General features: G+C 44.9%; 2 protein-coding genes, 1 non-coding gene and 1 pseudogene across 4 annotated transcripts in view; 3 read left to right on the forward strand and 1 right to left on the reverse strand.

The window, feature by feature from the left end:
• LOC122584409 (NADH-ubiquinone oxidoreductase chain 2) overlaps positions 1-17,500 on the reverse strand; it is a 38,660-nt gene that overhangs the window by 17,974 nt on the left and 3,186 nt on the right. The window lies entirely within an intron of this gene.
• On the forward strand, positions 7,954-10,256 carry LOC122584416 (uncharacterized mitochondrial protein ymf1-like). Its single transcript, XM_043756594.1, has one exon. The coding sequence runs from the start codon at positions 9,692-9,694 to the stop codon at positions 10,178-10,180; it is 489 nt and encodes a 162-aa protein (XP_043612529.1). The 5' UTR covers positions 7,954-9,691; the 3' UTR covers positions 10,181-10,256.
• On the forward strand, positions 13,141-13,213 carry TRNAK-UUU. The gene has a single exon. It is a non-coding gene; the product is annotated as a tRNA-Lys (tRNA).
• LOC122584413 lies at positions 13,208-14,553 on the forward strand (annotated as a pseudogene).

The following is a 17,500-nucleotide window of genomic DNA, read 5'->3' on the forward strand; positions in this document are numbered from 1 at the left end:
GCCATTGTTGTTCTTTTGACGATGAACCACTCCGGTACAACAAGCTAAAGTGACCTCTACGCTTCGTCCCCGGTGCGTAGGGCCGATCCCCGTGTGCTAGAGGGAGGACCAGTTTGTGTTAAGCATATAGTTCTTGTCTTGTTTAGGCATTTGGTGCCCTCTCTGCCGGCCTGCTTAGTGGCAGAGCCACCTTCTTTGGGGTCAGTGAGGAGGACAGGACAATCCCCCACTCCGGCGGTTTCTTTCTTTCCAACCAGATTATACCCGGCCCGGTCCTATTTCAAACAAAAGAAGCAAAGAAGGGAAATCCTCGTAAAGGCAGCAAGGCGTGTCGCCTTCGAATTGAGTAGTGAGTCTTCTTTCTACTCTACTTTTGTAATAGAAAGTAGACTCAAGCCTCACCCCTTCATGTATGTTAATTTTCCGAATCTAGTTATATGGACTGATCTTTTTCCGTTTAAAAGAGGGTCTATTTTGATAGATAGAGATAGACAGGAACTAAGCAATAAGAACAGAATACCAAAGGCTTACTCCCATTTCTCTCTACTCTATCTATGAAGGCTATGAAGGAATTCGTTCATAGAATGCTTTTTTTTTTTGATTGCACAAATTTTTTTGTTGAAAACAACCGTACGGGATACACGCGGCGGAGGAGATTGTACCAAAGGAGACCCGTTTTACCGATCGTTTGGTTGGGTGTGCCCTTAGTCGCCCCGCAGAAGAGAAGCCATACCCTTAGGAAGCTTACCCAACTCATCGCTTAACTCCGGAAGACAACCCCGGTAAATCTTGCATAATTTCAGAGGTAACGCAATTAAAAGCCGGCGGTTTCTTTGTGTTAAGAATGGATACTTCTTGGTCTTTGCCGGAATTCCGACTTGGGGATACCTTTGACCGATTGCCTGCCCCTTCATTATTATTAGTAAGATGGAGAAAAGCTGAAGAGGAAGAAGAACCTTTCAGAATGGGTTCCCCCCCTCAAAAAAACCAAGAGGGGATTCTCTCAAAATCTCTGAAGCGATAGGACAAGTCATGGTGATCAATGGGGAAGACGCATTGCCCTCGAGCTCGATTAATAATGCACCTGAAGAACCACGAAAGGAGGAACATACTTCGGAATACTGAGAGTATAGGGAAATGATTTAAAGCGGACCGGAAGAAGCCCGAAGAATAAAACAAATAATGAATGAATGCAATGAAATCAATGTAGGGGCATACAGTCAAGTACCTACATTCCGATTCCCAATCATGGATGAGCCTCCCTGAACTTCCAATTGAGTACTTTAGCAGGAGGATTCTTACTCGAATTGGTAATAAGGTGGGTAAAACAGTGCGAGTCGACGAACATACAGCCAGAAAGACAAGGGGAAAATTGCATAAGCGTTGAAATGAATTTGAACAAGCCTTTGGTACCTAAAGTTCAATTAGATTAGGGAAAAGAACTCAGAGAATTGAGTCTTTATCCATTTGATTTCTTTTTAATGCGGTAAATTCGGTCACAGATCCGAGTCATGTTTACAACGGACTGAAATCAAACCGACACGAGTGCAGGGAAGGACAATAATGATGCTATGAGAACTGATACAGAGCAAAAGAAGCAAAATGTTGTAGTAAATAAACCTTCACAAAAAAACCTTGGATGATAGGTCAGAAAAGGGGACGACGCGGAGTGATAAATTGAAATCAGAGAAGGGGAATTCACGGAGGTGAGCGAGAACATGATGGCAATAAGCAATAATAAAGGCTCTCGGTTTGCAGTGTTAGAAACTGAAGAACCCGAAGGGATGGCCGATGAGCACAGGCTCGCCGGAGTGATCAGGAGGAACAATTATATAGAGCAACGGGAAGAAGGTCGTCGTCTCTTTGGGAAGAGTCCAGCTCCAAGTACGCGGTTCAAGCACAGCTAAATGCACAGAGACAACAGAGCACCCGGAATCAGCAAGCCATCCAGGGGGCCGGGGCCGTCCCCCACTTAACAACCTCAAAAACCTCCTACCCAATCGCAGCAACCGAAAAACCCAGCGCAAGCTCCGCCCAGACCCGCTTATAACAACGCTGCGCCTCCGGCCAATTTATGATCCTCAGCAGCAACAAGGTGCTCCCAAGCGACCCTGGGGACCCAATAGAGCTCACTACCCGCCATTAGCCCTACCCATTCCTACCCTATTCTCCATGCTTCTGACCTGTAAAACCCTTTCTCTGCCCAGAGATAAACCACTCCCCTGGCCTCCTGGTCTCGACTATTCAAAGTTCTGTCCATTTCACCGATACGCAGGCCGTACCATCGAAGAGTGTCATACTTTGCGTGATGTCATCTAGATGAAAATCTTATCAATTGGAACGAAGTTAAGGCATACCTTCGCCAATGTCACTGAAGCTACTGGGGATCTATACTAATCCAATGCCACAACATCAAGGGGGACAAGTCACCACTCAGGGACCTACACCGGTACAAACTAATCCAGGACTTTCTGCCAGCGCTAACACCATCCGAGCTTGCACTGCCGCTCGAAGAGAGATGCCTGTGAGACCCTCTCAAGTTCTTTAATTTGAAGGAGGTTCTGAGAATTCAAAAGTCCGAAGTCACTTTCTTTGTCCCTAGGAATCTAAGTTCCAAAAGCAGACGAAATCACTATGGAACCGGACCTCCTCGCTGCCGCTTAATTCATTACCAGGAAGAGGCAAATTCGCTTTTTTAGTAAGCCCTATTAGCTAGTAAGGGTGGGTTGAAAAGGTAAAGAAGGAAGAATGGATCCGAACGAATGCATGGGCAGGTGAAATGAGCCCTTTTTTTTGAATCCCCTCGTCACCTACTAGTGAGCCGGAAAGCTTAGGGACGCCTCTCGTTCTTCTTCCCCCATTTGACAACCATATCTCGTTCGGATGATTCTCTGAAACCCCCTTAACTAAGAGATAGAAAGGCGAAGGGAAGTTCGGAAAAGCCTAGCAGACGGGACTATCAACCGCTTTCTATTAAGACCTCGGCACCATCCTTACCCCCTACGAAAGATTTAGCCTTATAAGAGGAAAGCTCCCAGGTTCCACATCTTAAAGAAGTGCATGACCAGATTGGAAGCACGGAGGTTCATTCGCAATGGGACAACTCACCCAGCCATGATGCATGACAGAAGAGATCGAGCACAAAATGGAGTTTCCCTCTTGGGTGAGGCTCACGTCCGGAAAGAATCTTTTTCAAGACTTTATCTCCTATGTTGACCTTTCTCTATATTACCTTATTTTGGAATTCACTTGAAAGCCCCTTTTTTGGTAGACCTGGGCATGTTCCATGGCGCGAAGTCTCTTCTCATCTAATAGCTCTCATTTTGGGGATATATAAAAAATATGCTCTCTATCATCCACATCCAAATCTTTTTCAAGCTGGGCCCTGATGTTTCAGGGAATGGCGGAATCCGTCTCTAGCAAGTACGCAACTGGCCTTAAATTGTATCGAGCTACAGGCCCTTCTCATAAGATGTTGTAAGCTACGGGCCTTATTCGACGAAGCTTAAAGCAGACATCAAGAGCTAAGAAGGGGGCCAACAAGCCCCTTTGAAGCTAATGCCTTAGAAGCTACAGGACATAGAAGCAGGCCAACAAGTGGATTGAATCTTTTCCAGTCTAGAGACTGGCCTTCGAAACAAAGGATTGAAAAATTCCTTCTGCTTTGGACAATATAAGTGGACAGATGAGTTGAATAATACAGGGACTGATAAGCTAAGCGAGGTTCCCTTTTGAGATCTCCCAACCTAAAGGCTTTATTCAGAGGTGGGTCTTTCAACCGCCTACTCTTTCGATGAAGGGTGCACTACAAGAGAATAGGTACTAAAGATATTAAATGGGGGGATTTCGCCGATATTGAGTCGACTATAAACTATTCATCTTGCTTGGAACCGTCGTTGTGTATGGGAAAGAGGGCTTCTACCTATGCTTGGTTGGGAAAAGGGTGAATGGTCCCAAAAGGGACGGGAAAAAGCCACTAGAAAGAACGGGGGGTCATCCACCAAGTATCGCGCTGGGTAGTCCACTTTATCCGTGACTCTGAGTACAAGATTTCCGGGATCAAGAAACTAGCAAACAAATATGCTCGGCTGGACTCTTTTCTCGTATGCCCGGAAAATTGAATTTCGGTACAACTCCGCTTGCTGCAAAGCCTTTATTTCTCGTCCAAACACTCCAGATCTGCACTTCCCTTTACTCCATAGGGCCGAAGCCTTATTAAGTTAAGAATTAAGAAGGGCTTTTTTTTTATAGAGAGAGAGTCAGGGGCGATCTATATTGCTTACCACAGCTCTATTCCCGACTTGAAATCCATAACGGACTTTAAGAGAGGATGAACATTCCCGTTCTATAGGTAGCACTGCCCCTATTAGAGAAGGGTGAGGGCCCACTTCCGTACTTCTGATCTGCTAGCACTGTGAATTACCTTAGACCTACGCAGCAGGAACGAGATGGAGCACCTACTCTACTGGTCGTCTGCTCTCTCGAGGTCGTCCTTATATAGGTACAAAAAGGACATTACGGGATATCTCCAAAATTCGATGTACTTCGTGCAGGACACATCTCATGTTTGCCGAATCTAAAAACCATCGCCTTTGCATCCAAACACTTCACGGCGGCTATGATCAGATCCCAGTGTTGGTTCGCTTTTTACTTTATCCTCCACGAAATCTTCTGATCTCCTGTTCTCAATGATGTTAAGCAGCTCCTGATCGCAGCAATCATGCCTTCGAAGGTACGTTTTTTTCATTCGGGGTCTTACCTTGGGGATAGACGATGGACCCGCCATTCGACATGATGCAGCATTTTGAAAGAAAATTCCATCAAATCAAAGGAGTTGACATTTCTGACATCTCTTGACACCCTTACTTTTAATAGGGGGCCTTGCCTCATGATTTTCTTGGCAAGCATTTGGCTGTTGACGTGTCCTCCGCACCCACTTGAATGAGCTTGTTCAACAATGCTCCTTATTTCGGGCGAGTGACCTTTTGTAAAGGACATCTCCCAAGATCACAAATCGTCGGGAAAGTTCCCTCCGGGCTCTCCTCTGACCACGAGTGGCGTACTCCGGTATGAACCCGTCTTGAGGTAATTGTAGAAAGAATAATACCATGGTTCCCATCGTCCTCGTAATCTTCCTCGTCTTGACTGGTGATAGTTCATCATGTTCCAACTCCCGATAGTCTTCATCCAAGAAGATAAATGAGTCCCGTTCGGCGGAAGGGATCTCTGTGGCTCGGATGTCGATGACAAGCGACTCTGTGCTTCGGTGTACTAGCATGTGTACTAGAGCGGCTGAGTATGAATTCCATAAGGGCTGGCGAGTCAGCCAAGCTATTTTATATTCTCGGAACATGGGTGAAGGTGATCTCCCTAAAGCGCTTGATCAGGTCAATGCCAAGTTCTTGGTACGATATGAGTTGGGTCTCTTTGGTCTTCCATTCTCCTATACCTCTCTCTATAAAAAAAGCCTTTCCCCTTTTCATAATACCCACGGTAAGCATCCCGTTAGCTCTTCATATTTCCTAGGCCATCTATCCCCACTATCTCCGAATTCTGTAAGCCGTAAGAAGTCCGTAAAATGTGAATAAAGTCCTCACGCGAAAGTTCATCGCCTTCGCTTATCTTGTTTTTAAGGTCAGTTCTTGTATGATGTCGACGAAGGTCTCATGTTCACGATTATTATTCTTGCAAAACTCGGAAAGTATTAAAGCACATTTATTCCTCAAGCTGTCGATTGTGTCAGTCGGAAGTGCATACGGCAGATCAGCTTCCTCTACCTAGGTACGGATTGGATGCTCCTCCTGCTCGGGCGGGACTCTCAGACGGCTATGATCGGACAATAGAGTATGTAAGATATAGCTCGTGCCTCTTAGGCTTAACAAGATGGGGTTCGGATGAAAACGGATCTCGCTAATCCAGTCTATTCTATTTTTCATAGACTGATGTTGGACTAGCTGACTCCCTAAGCTTTGCCGTATTGCATTAGAAAATGGGGAATTCCGTCGTCTTTGGTATGCGAACTTCAAGCTGCTACTGCTCCGATAGCTGCTTTAGAGGTTGCTTAGCCGGTATCTGACTGAACTAGCTGGTTTAGATTTCATTAGTTGAAAGTCTCGCACTATTTACACTATTTCAACAAAGACTGTGTAAAATGGATATTATATAAGGGAAGGATTGACCTGTTAGTTGACTTCTCAATTGAGAAAAAATTGGAATGCAACTGGCAATGCTCTCTTCGGTTTTCATCCGGTTGGCAATCCTCTCTTCGGTCCTAGCTGAGTTTCTGTCTTAGCTTTACGGCAAAGGGATAGGCTTAGCCTATTGAATGGGGAGAGCTAGGCTGCATTCGGGGTAAAAGGCTACTTTCAGATCTCTTTCCCTGTAGTCGTACTATGACTTTCTGCGGGATTGAACTCTAGTCGTACTATTCGATATCATCTAGCAAAGAAGTCAGCTATGGGCAAGACTTGGGGCGGGCCACCAAAGTTTAGTTAGAGCTCAAGAGAATCGCTTCACGCCTTGCTTGCAAGAGCTAGACAGCAAAACAATTCCTAGCCAACATTGCTTTCGAAATAGCTTAATTTCAGGGAACATCTACTTTCGAATTTTCTATAGTGAAAGCCTTTTTTCCAGACAAAGACCCCACTCATAGGGTGAAGGCAGCCTGGAGAATAGCTCCTAGCCTTATTCTAAGAAGGCGCATGCCATCAAACGAAAGGAAGGGCCCAAACCGTTAGAGAGCATATGTTTCCAATAGCAAGAGTCAGTCCAAGCAGCGGAACACGTTACCCATTTCAACTAGGGAAGTTTCCAAACTAAAATTCGAAATGAGATCTTCCATCTTGATTAGCATGGTAGGTAGGCATGAAAGATGAGGCAAAGAATGTTCCGCATCTACCCGGCCAGAAGCTTTCAAGACAGGCAAAGGTAAGGGGAAAAACAGTTAATAATGACTTTGCTAGGAGTTAGGACCTTTCATCCAATACATGTCAGGGATTTTTATCCCAATAGAATGCTATTTTACCTAGGTCAAAACCACGTTAAGGATACCTTTATACCCTTTCGATTATAGGCTTAAAGCATGAGGGTGGACCCTTTTTTTAGCTTGCCTATAGCAAGAGAAGGATGACCCGCATGTGGGTGAAAAGCCTCTCTAATAGCGGAGAGTGATAGTACGATGGATAGGTCTCTTCAGAGGTTCTGGCTGGTATTGCTGCTATAAGTCCGTTCGGGGAGTCCGTGGCATAAACAAAGAAGGATTTGAGTCTGAGAAAGACTGTTTCCCCATTTTCATACGAATAGTGAGAAATCTCAGAGTTTATCCAGTTGGGGCATAGAAAGAAGACCTGAACTCGGTGTTTCCTCAATCTGAATAGATCAATCTGGATTATAGGCCAGCAAGCCCGGAACCTGCAAGTGGAAGCCTGCTGCCAAAGAGAATGTTAGTGAGTCTTAGCCATGATCAGACGTGTCAAAGACGAGAAAGAAGAAAGAGGAAAATGAGACATTCAATCATGATTTAGCGGGGGCAGTTAGACGATGCAAGGTATGCTTCAGAAGGCCTAGTTCAATCTGAGAGGTTTCCCATGCTCTCGCTCCTTAGAAAGATTAGGTGATAGGATAGGCCGACCTTTTGTTAGAAAGAGCCGGGTGACCCCCTTATCAATCTGCTTTCGCCGCTAGCCTCTCCTTTGCGGGTTCCCATGCCTTGAAGAGGTTAGAGAGGGATATAATATAAAATCCGGATTGAAAGATAGGCATAGATAGTCTAATCAAGAGGATTAGGCATGAGCATACAAAATCAGTCAAATATGAGAAAGAGAGATACGAAATCCGGATCAAAAAGAGAGATATATCAGAAATCCGGTATGGAATGATAGATCAATCTGAAAGATGAGGTATGAATGCTAGAAGGCAGGGATAGGTATTCAACCAGAAACCTGAACCCTTTAAGTCGTTCCTTCTATGGGTAAGTCAAGTTCAGTTAGAAAGTCCTTCCCTCTCTGCTCATCCTTCCCCGTTCCTAGCTTAGCTCTCACTATTGAAGCTCGTACGCAATGAGCCTCTCACGTTTCACTGAGATTGCTGCTTAGTCCTTCTCAAAAGCCTAATTCGTTCGCCTATGAATAGTCAGAAAAGTCTAATTCTTTCACCTATAGGTAGCCAAAATCCCGGAAAAAAGGAACTTGATGATGTTCTTCTCCCCTCGTGGTTTCTATCTATAGATCCTAGACGGCGGAGACCATCTAGCTATTCATTAAGAAATGCCTGAAATGCTTGCTTTATTGGTTGGCAGCTTGGTTATAGTCGTTATGAAGAATGAAGGAGCACTGCTGCACTTCCACGACATGGGAAAGGATCATGGGATGAGGAAAAGAAAGAAAAGGTGCAAGGTGAGGAGATATCGAGAGGTAGAATAGGTGAAATGAGTTCAAAGGAATTAGTTAAGACACGCTTCTTTAGCACAGGCCACGGAGTGAAGTTGGAAGGTTCAATGAACTACGCGAAGGGCAAATCTTGGGCGCTATTGTTGTCTATATACAAGTGGCGTAGGCGAAGCTGTGGCGACTCGTGGAGTAGACAGCGAGCTCCGCTTGAACAGAAAGCAGCAAGCTGCAAGCACTACTCCAAAAGCAGTGAGCTCCGCAACAAAAGCGAAGCGAGCCGCGGTAGCCTATTAAGTTTTTCAGCTGCATCGTACCGTACTATGGGAGGGGTCCGTACCTCCTTTAGATAGAGCCCCCCTGCTCCTAATGTAGAGCTAGAACTACTGCTACCGTGGAATCCGCGGTCACACATAAGTATCTCGCCTTCCAAAAAAAGCGGCTGTTAATTAGCACTAATGCTAATGGGGACCATCGATCAAGAAGGACTTCGGAGACTGCAATCGAATTGATCAAAAAATAGAAATAGGGCCAACTCTTCTAGTTGCGCCTCTAACCTTACTACGCTACCCTGATAAAAGGTCGAATTCAGCAGGACTGCAGGCACGAAATGCCGATCAAATCCGTTAAAGGAAGCCTAATCAAAGCGGGCAAACAAGAAGATCTGGCTGAGTTGATGATGGACCGGATCTCGAAAGGCGAGAGGCTTTCATAAAGACGTATGATAAACGGAGGGTCGAGAGAGGCTTATTGCACGATCCGCCCAACCCAGCTAAGCTAATAAATGCTGCATAAGATAAGAGAGTGGGAGGCCGGCCCCCGCCCATCTGGAGGTGCACACCCATTATTGAACATATACAAAGGGCTAAAGAGAGAAGTCCATGGAGAACTACCAAATCCAATGACTTTTATTTGTTCGTACCATTCTGTCATCGATCACTGCTGGGTCGGTTGGTGAGTCACCCAAAAAAAGCATCGAGAAAGGTCAAGCATATATGTTTTATGAAATGATCAGTGGTTTCATTTATGCTATGCCCTGCATCGTGTTCGTCTGTGTTTATTGAGCTTTCAGCGCCATGCGCTTTGCTTCGCTTTATAAAAGAGAGAGAGAGCCTTGTCTTGAGAGTGAAAAGAAAGGGCAAGCGATAGAAAGGATAGTCCCTCGCGCGTTCGCGAGAACTACTAGAAAATGGTGAGATCATTAGATCATTAGTGAAAGAAGGACCAACGACGATCCTATCCTAAAGGAGAAGAAGGAGTAGGAGGAGTCAGTTTTCTTTGAAGATCGAGGAATCAATCTCCCAATTATGCCATTCGGAAGAAGTCTTCTACAGAGGGAAAGCCTGTTACGAGTAAGTGGAGAGGAAAGATCTCCAGAGATTCTTATCTCATTCCATTCCAGTGGCTCAACCAGTAACCAATGGCGAAAACTAAAAAATCCATGGTTTCCCGGTAGAACCCTATTTCGCCCAAGTTGTTTCAGAACCGGAAAAAAGAAGCGGTTTTTCGCGCAGCTTGCGCATAGTGCAGGTCCCACTTGTATATTGTATTTGGCCGAAGAAGCATCGGACAGGTTGGAGTTCTTACCTTCTTGGGATTCCATGGACCAAGATCTGCTTTTATTATATGGGCAATACCGATCTACTTTAGTAGATCATATGGATGTAGAAAAAGCTTCTCATTTTGATGAATTGGAAACATCTCTTTTCCATTTCTATTTACCCAGTTCATATCTTTGTTTCGTGTGTTCCCCGGAGGAATTCGATCTCTTCAATCTCGGGATACCACCTAAATAACTATAACTGCGGCCAGAGAGTCAAATAGGTCGGGAAGAAAGAGTCTGAGGTTGCGTTGGACGACATACATCTTGGTTGGTCCCACCACCACTGGGGATTGGACATATATATAATCTTTCTTCTAAAAAAGTCTTATATTATATATATTTTATATTCTTATTTATTTAAATAGCTGCAAGACCACAAAACGGGGTGAAAAAAACCGAAAGCCCTTCTTTTAAGTTCCTCCCAGATACATGGCTTACATACCCGGCTCAACATTCTTGGAAAACAATCGAATCGAGGGTCCGGAGGAGAATTGGCCATTCAATCTTGTGAACTAATCGAGACCGAAATTGGAGAAAGAGATACGAACGGAAAGGAATAACCAATCGATGAAAGAACATGAAACCATTCTGTTTCAATAGAGGTACGAGAAAGGGTTGGGGGCAATGAAGTAGGTGAAGTGGTTGGATTTTGCGAGCTGTTCCCACCACTGCTGGATGTGATTCCAAGAGCCGAACGAGAATGAATACCACACAGAAAAGTCAAGACCAGGCTCCCTAATGGAATGTTTAACCGATCCATTCCGGATCGACCGAATTGGTACGGAAGTTGTAACATGGGAAAACCACGGAAAACACGACTTATTTGAATAACCCGGTGACCTACCAATTGTAGAAGTAGGATTTTTGGCAAGCAATAAGCACTTAAATAATACAATTCAAGTGTACCATCTTCTTTCTCATTTCGAGGAAAAGGTGCGGAAGGAAAAGGAAACAACGGAGGGATCCGAATCGGACCTAAATGGGAATGACATAAAAAGTCTTTTTCAAAACCTAGCATTAAGGGCGTTACGACGATATATGAGAGGAATGGAGAAAAACTCGTGATTGGTGTGGAGGGGAAGGTCTGTTTATAATATAGTTCAAGAAAGAGTCGTCTCATTTCCTTACTTCTTCGTTCTTTCTAATTCATTCACTTCAAGACTGGTTCTGAACGCCGCGTAACATCATCTTCAACCAACCTCCATCGTAGCGGTGCGACCACTAATTGCTTATACACTAAACAGCTGCTTATATACGCTTATTAAAAGACTGACTTTTATTCATATTCAATTCATTAGGCCAGCGTGAAACTAAGAAAGATAGATGTGCCTAAGGCGTAAGCAAACTGTGCACGCTAAGAGAAGAGGAGAGATGTTCGCAATGACTACCACAAGAAAGCCGCCCCCTATCTCTAAAAGGGCCCGTCACTTCGTTCGTACCTTCTTGGCTTAGGCTTGCAATTTCACTTACTTTATGGCCTTGCCGCCTTTTTCTAGCAGAAGCTAAGCGCTTTAAAAGCGCGCTAAGAAAGGTTGCTTCTGTCGGCCTTTATGTGCAACAGTCCACCAGTAGCGGAAGATAGGGTTACCGTACATACAAGAGTCTTCCAGTTCTTACGGAAGCTCTTTCTTACCAGTCAAGTAGTACAACAGCTGTATCTTATCTTATAGCCCGGCGCGGCGGGTCGCCTTTTTAATTCAGTAGATAGAAGAAAGTATTAGATAAGGAGTAGGTGCGTGAGTCCTCGCTGACCTGAGCGATTTCGATCACCTAGCGGGCCTTTTATTTGGTAGGTAACATCGCCAAAGCGTATCATCAGATTTGACTACGAAGGAAGGAACTCGGCAGAAGATCGGTCTGCAAGAAAGGCCTACTTATCCACGGGTTCATTGACAAAACCGCCGTAGGAATGGAGACCTTTCAATAGAGCGGAGACGAACGAGAAAGAGGCCCTACTCACTACAAAGGAATACACCACAAGATCGAACTGCACTCATGCCTCTCCCGCATCAAGTTGACCGCCAGACTGGAGCTTCGTAACATGTTGACGAAGACTTCCGAACTGAGGGTTCGGTCAGTACAAGAGACTACTTTGTCTCCTCGGAAGAAGAATAGCCCCGCTCTCTAGCCGACTGATCCCGTTGATCAAACTGGGAGGGAACGTGTCACATTAGAGGTGAACGATCAGAGGTGTCCTCTAATCACTACGATGAGCTGGTCCCTCTTTTAGTAGACTCAGCTATGAATATTCATTCAAAAATGAATGCCGGGCTCTTTCTTTCACAGCTAACCCCATTTTCTTAATGCCGAGACTTTCTCTTTCGTCGAGCCCCGAGCTTGTAGTCCTCCTTTGAGTTTGGGTTCAATTGGATGAATCTGTCAAGTCAAGGTCAACGTACGTAGCAGCAAGGATGGTGCATCGCCTATTTCTCGTTCTCGCTCGGGAGCCAAAACGAACACGCCTGCTACCTACTGTACTGGACCTTCGACCAGGCATTCTACCTTTGTCGAATCGGAACCAATACCACTGCATTGCGCTCGAACAGTTGAGCGGCCGCCGGCCCTTCCGTGCACAGATATAGATTCATTCTTCGTACCTGGTCCAGCCTCACAACCCTTCGCGGGTTGGTAAGAAGTCAGTCTTGTTTGGTAAGACGGAATTTGACAAAGAAAAGAGAGTGCTCGCCCCGGCCAACAAAGACCGTAATTACATAGATAACTGCTCCTCCCCTTCTCCGTCTTTAAGGCTTTAAGGCGAACCGTATGGCGAAATAAAGACGACCTCACCTTCTCGTAGATGGTGTCAGTGAGAGCCATTTTAGTACCCCGTTGACCTTTTTTTGTAGATAGAGTCTTCAATGAGTGGAAACAAGCAACCTTACTAAGCTAAGAAAGGTGCTTGTTGAGTAAGGCCGGCTTTCTTCCAATGCTTGAGCGCTTCTTTCTCATATCGATCATTCAATATCCTTGACTTTTCAATAAGGGGCGCGTTAGCTAGGCCGTTTTCTTGCAGGAGTGCTAGCGCGCGCCCTTACGTTTTCTTCGCTTGCTCTGCAGTACGAGCCTCATACAAAGCCGCGCCCCTTTAATATGAGAGGGGCCGCCCTCTTTTATTTTCCGCACCAATCCTTATTTACTACTACATCTTTTTTGGGGTGTATAGCTCAGTTGGTAGAGCATTGGGCTTTTAACCTAATGGTCGCAGGTTCAAGTCCTGCTATACCCAAACCTAACTTGCACTATACTATGAGTAAGGATGCGTAGTAGCGCAAAGAGCACTCTTTGGCCTTTAGATTAGAGGCGCTTCGCCGTCTTTGATTGGATGGAAACAGATATCTAAAGTGTGCAGTGAAGGATCTTTATATTATAGGTAGGTAGCCAAAGCGCTTACCTTTCATCAAAGGGGCCGTAATCAGCCTCAAGATTTGAGATTCCGTAAGTAACTCAGTGAGTGCCTTTCTAAGAAAGAAGGGCTTGGAAGAAGAAAATGAAATACGAACAACCGCGCTGGTTGTAATAGATCGACTTTCATGCTAGTTCTTGCTCCAGCATGAAAGTTCCATTTCAGGGAAGGACGACGTACTATGATACTTTCTGTTTTGTCGAGCCTTGCTTTGGTCTCTGGTTTGATGGTTGTACGTGCTAAAAATCCGGTACATTCCGTTTTGTTTCCCATCCCAGTCTTTCGCAACACTTCAGGTTTACTTCTTTTGTTAGGTCTTGACTTTTTCGCTATGATCTTCCCAGTAGTTTATATAGGAGCTATAGCCGTTTCATTCCTATTCGTTGTTATGATGTTCCATATTCAAATAGCGGAGATTCACGAAGAAGTATTGCGCTATTTACCAGTGAGTGGTATTATTGGACTGATCTTTTGGTGGGAAATGTTCTTCATTTTAGATAATGAAAGCATTCCATTACTACCAACCCAAAGAAATACGACCTCTCTGAGATATATGGTTTATGCCGGAAAGGTACGAAGTTGGACTAATTTGGAAACATTGGGCAATTTACTTTATACCTACTATTCCGTCTGGTTTTTGGTTCCTAGTCTGATTTTATTAGTAGCCATGATTGGGGCTATAGTACTGACTATGCATAGGACTACTAAGGTGAAAAGACAGGATGTATTCCGACGAAATGCTATTGATTCTAGGAGGACTATAATGAGGGGGATGACAGATCTACTAAAGGAAAGTAGCATTGGTTCGAATCCAATTCGTGAGATGGCCATCTTGGTCATATAGATGTCTTGACACCCTTATTTTATTTTATCATTTTCGAATGACTGTCCCATTCCATTTTTGGTATAACTTCAAGCCTGGACCCGCTATACGATGTATTAGTAGAATCCCTGGGATACGACGCCCTGCTCCTTGAGTATCATGGGATTGAATACCCCGACCTCCCAGAGGCTCCCGAGAAAGCTATTTCAGCCTTCCGGACAGTTAAGGGCAATTCCTACGTCCCTCATCGGTCTGAATCCCCACCCCCGCATAACACTTACTATATTTTTAAAGAAAAACTGAAAAAACGCTTCACTTCCTGACCTTATTCTCGAGTAGGAAGGGTTCTCGCTACTAAAGAAATTTCTTCAGTTGAAGTAGCTCTTTCCTGAGATGTCTTTCAAGCTGAAGAAGGAAGGGCGCTTTTCTTCGTTGAACACAAGACAGACGGGGACAAATCCAATCCCTTAATTCTTTGATCCCAATTCAATTGTTGTTTGATGTAATAATAGAGGTGTCAGGCTCAGACTCTGAGAAAGATGACATGCGGCTAGTCCCAACTACAAGTCTCGTAGTCTTGAAACTCAGCCGTACTTCCTTTGGCTGGCCTTTCGATCCCCTCGTTCACAAAGGGGCGCAACTGAAGCTCATCGTTAGATGTTATAGTGGATGTTCGCTCCTCTTTCTCTTCCTCTTTTTCTGCTTCTGCTAGGATTTTGTCCTGATAGCGCCGTGCTTGTTCAAGAAAGAGAGAGTCCCTTTGACGGAGAGAAAGACTTCGGGGATAGATAGTCAATGGCCTATGAGGAAGGCATCTCCTCTGTTTTTGCTCTTCTTTTTGGCCTTTGGGCTTTTTGACTGTCCAACTCAATATCTTAAAATATAAGTCATCTTTCTTCAAAGGCCGTTGACTCTGCTTCCTTGATTGAATAATTGAAGGTGAATCAATCAGACAGGACGGACGTGTGATAACAACACTTGCTTTCGTGCTGGAATTCCCCTTGGCGTCACTCACCTCTCTTTCCCTTGCTTTGCTCCCGTTTACCACAATGGCTGTCTCGCTGTCTACTGGAGCTCGGATCCGACTCAAAGTGGGTTCGTGTGTATGCGCCCTGCCCAGAGCTAGCCTGAAAGAAAGTTCAATAAAAATGATTGACACTTGAAAGTAAGGTGAAGACTCTTTCCCCTAATCCATCCATGAATATACTTTTTTCGCTAAGAAAGCCTCTACTGGGCTAAAACTCCAATAATTACTTTTTTTCTGAGTTCTTCCATAACATAAAGTCATCTAAACAACAGCTTTTAGCTTGCTTCTTGATTGTGGCGATCCCCTTCTTCTGTTCTTGACTCGTACCTGAAGCTAAGCCGGACTCAAGGAGGCTTCAAAGCCAGATCTTCGTCTTTCATATAGAAAGGAGACCTCTCCTTCTCAGGTTATCCCATTTTTTGCCGGCCGTCAACTTCTTCAACTGCTGATGCCGCTGACCTATATGGTGTGCTTTTCGTTCCTTTTGCTTCGAGCGCCCTTTCCCCTTCTCCGCACTCAAGTTGCTGTCTTTCCTATGGCTTGGACCCTTTCCGTGCCTCTGAGGAAAGATTCTCGCTACTCAAGAAATTTAGTAAGTGAAGTTCTCCTATCAGCTTAAAAAGGGCTTTCTCAGGTCGACCTTTCTTTAGGTTAAGTGGCGTGTAGCTAATCTCGCTAATATCTCAGATCGGGGGACAACTCTGTCTCCGCTTCTGCTCGTGCACTCGTTAAAGCAAACTCATGGCCTAGTTGGTGAATGAGCCTACAAGTGGTAACCGCTCTGTATCCGTCATCTCTTTTGAAGAAGCTGCTGAGCTAGATGCGGCGCTTTCAAAATCCCGGGACTCTCAGTCATCTATCTTCTTTTCACCTGAAAATGTTGGATTGGGGGAAGGCTTTCCTTCTTTGTTGACTTCAACTGATACCGGCCGATAGCCCAATCTCTTAGTCTCGGAACTAATTGTCTATCTAGTAGCCACTCCTTGCTTTGATGAGTTAAGTGAAATGAAAGTCGATTTTGATCCTATATCGCAGCATCATGAATCGTCAATGAAGCCGACATGGGGCTAGAGTCATCACATCAAGTATTGGGCACGTGGGTGAGTGAACTCTAGTTGTGCTTGAGTTGCGATCCGCTCCGGTCAAGTCGAACCTTGCCAATTAGCTTCTGGAGATCGGGTTCTCACTACCAGTCCAAGTGGGAATTCTTCTAAGAAAGCCCCTTCTTCTAGTCTTTATCTTGAATCTTTCTTATTGTCTTTCCCTTTCATCTTGATATCAACTCTGACATTAACAAAGCATCGGGCGGGGAAGCTTTCAATATTATGATGAAAGAGACTATCGGAGAAGGTCCCACTCTGCTTGCGTCCGCTAGCTGACGACGTGTGTAACGCATGCTCCTGTTCCGTGGTTGGTGTTATATATAGAAGTTCTTGGTTGAGAGTATCGGGTCTTCAATTAGGGCTGATCTCCTCAACGCATCCGCTGTTCAATCATCTGCTGCTGATGGTCTTGTTGTCGCAGACGGTCTTCTGTTGGCAATTGAATCAACTCTTACTGCTCGAGTAGACGGTCTTCTTGGTGAGTGAATCATCTTCATCCTATAATAAATAAGGACATTTACACCACCTATTACAGGTCAGGTCCTAAAATAGTGTAATTCCTTGTGACTATTGACAGGAGATCCTTCTATGCTTTCACCGATAATCACATCCAACTACATCCAGGAATCGCATCTGCCAGATGTGGTTTCGGGACCAGGCGTGTAACCTCGATAGCATGTGCCCTAGCCACCCAAGCCTATTAGTTGCTTAGATAAAGAAGGAAGCCCTTCGGGAGCTATTCTTTCCCTGATATTGGCAGGACTTACTAGCCCCTAGCTGTTTCAATGGTAGGAGCAGGCGCTTGAAGAGGGACATCCGTGCTAAGAAGAAGGGACTGCAGCCCCAAGGTGTAGCATCAGTTCCAGACAACCGCTCAAGTTCAAGTAATTCTGTCCTAGGAAGAAAGGCTCGAAAGCCTAAAGCTATGATTTATACTTGCTCTCTCCCTGAAGTGGATGTGGAAAAGCGGGCGCTAATGCAAGGAAAGGAGGTGTTGTTCGTCCACTTCTGCTCCAGCTGAGAAATGACCTTGTAGTCAGAGGAAACTCAAACGTAAGCTAGAACCGGAGAAGAGAAGATACTTTTGGTTTAGTCCTATTGCCTGGAAGTAGAGGGGAGTTCACTCACACCCGGGGCTGCTTCATTCTCCTAAGCCT

This window comes from Erigeron canadensis, unplaced genomic scaffold (assembly GCF_010389155.1).
Source record: "Erigeron canadensis isolate Cc75 unplaced genomic scaffold, C_canadensis_v1 Conyza_canadensis_unscaffolded:263, whole genome shotgun sequence".
Classification (NCBI taxonomy): Eukaryota; Viridiplantae; Streptophyta; class Magnoliopsida; order Asterales; family Asteraceae; genus Erigeron; species Erigeron canadensis.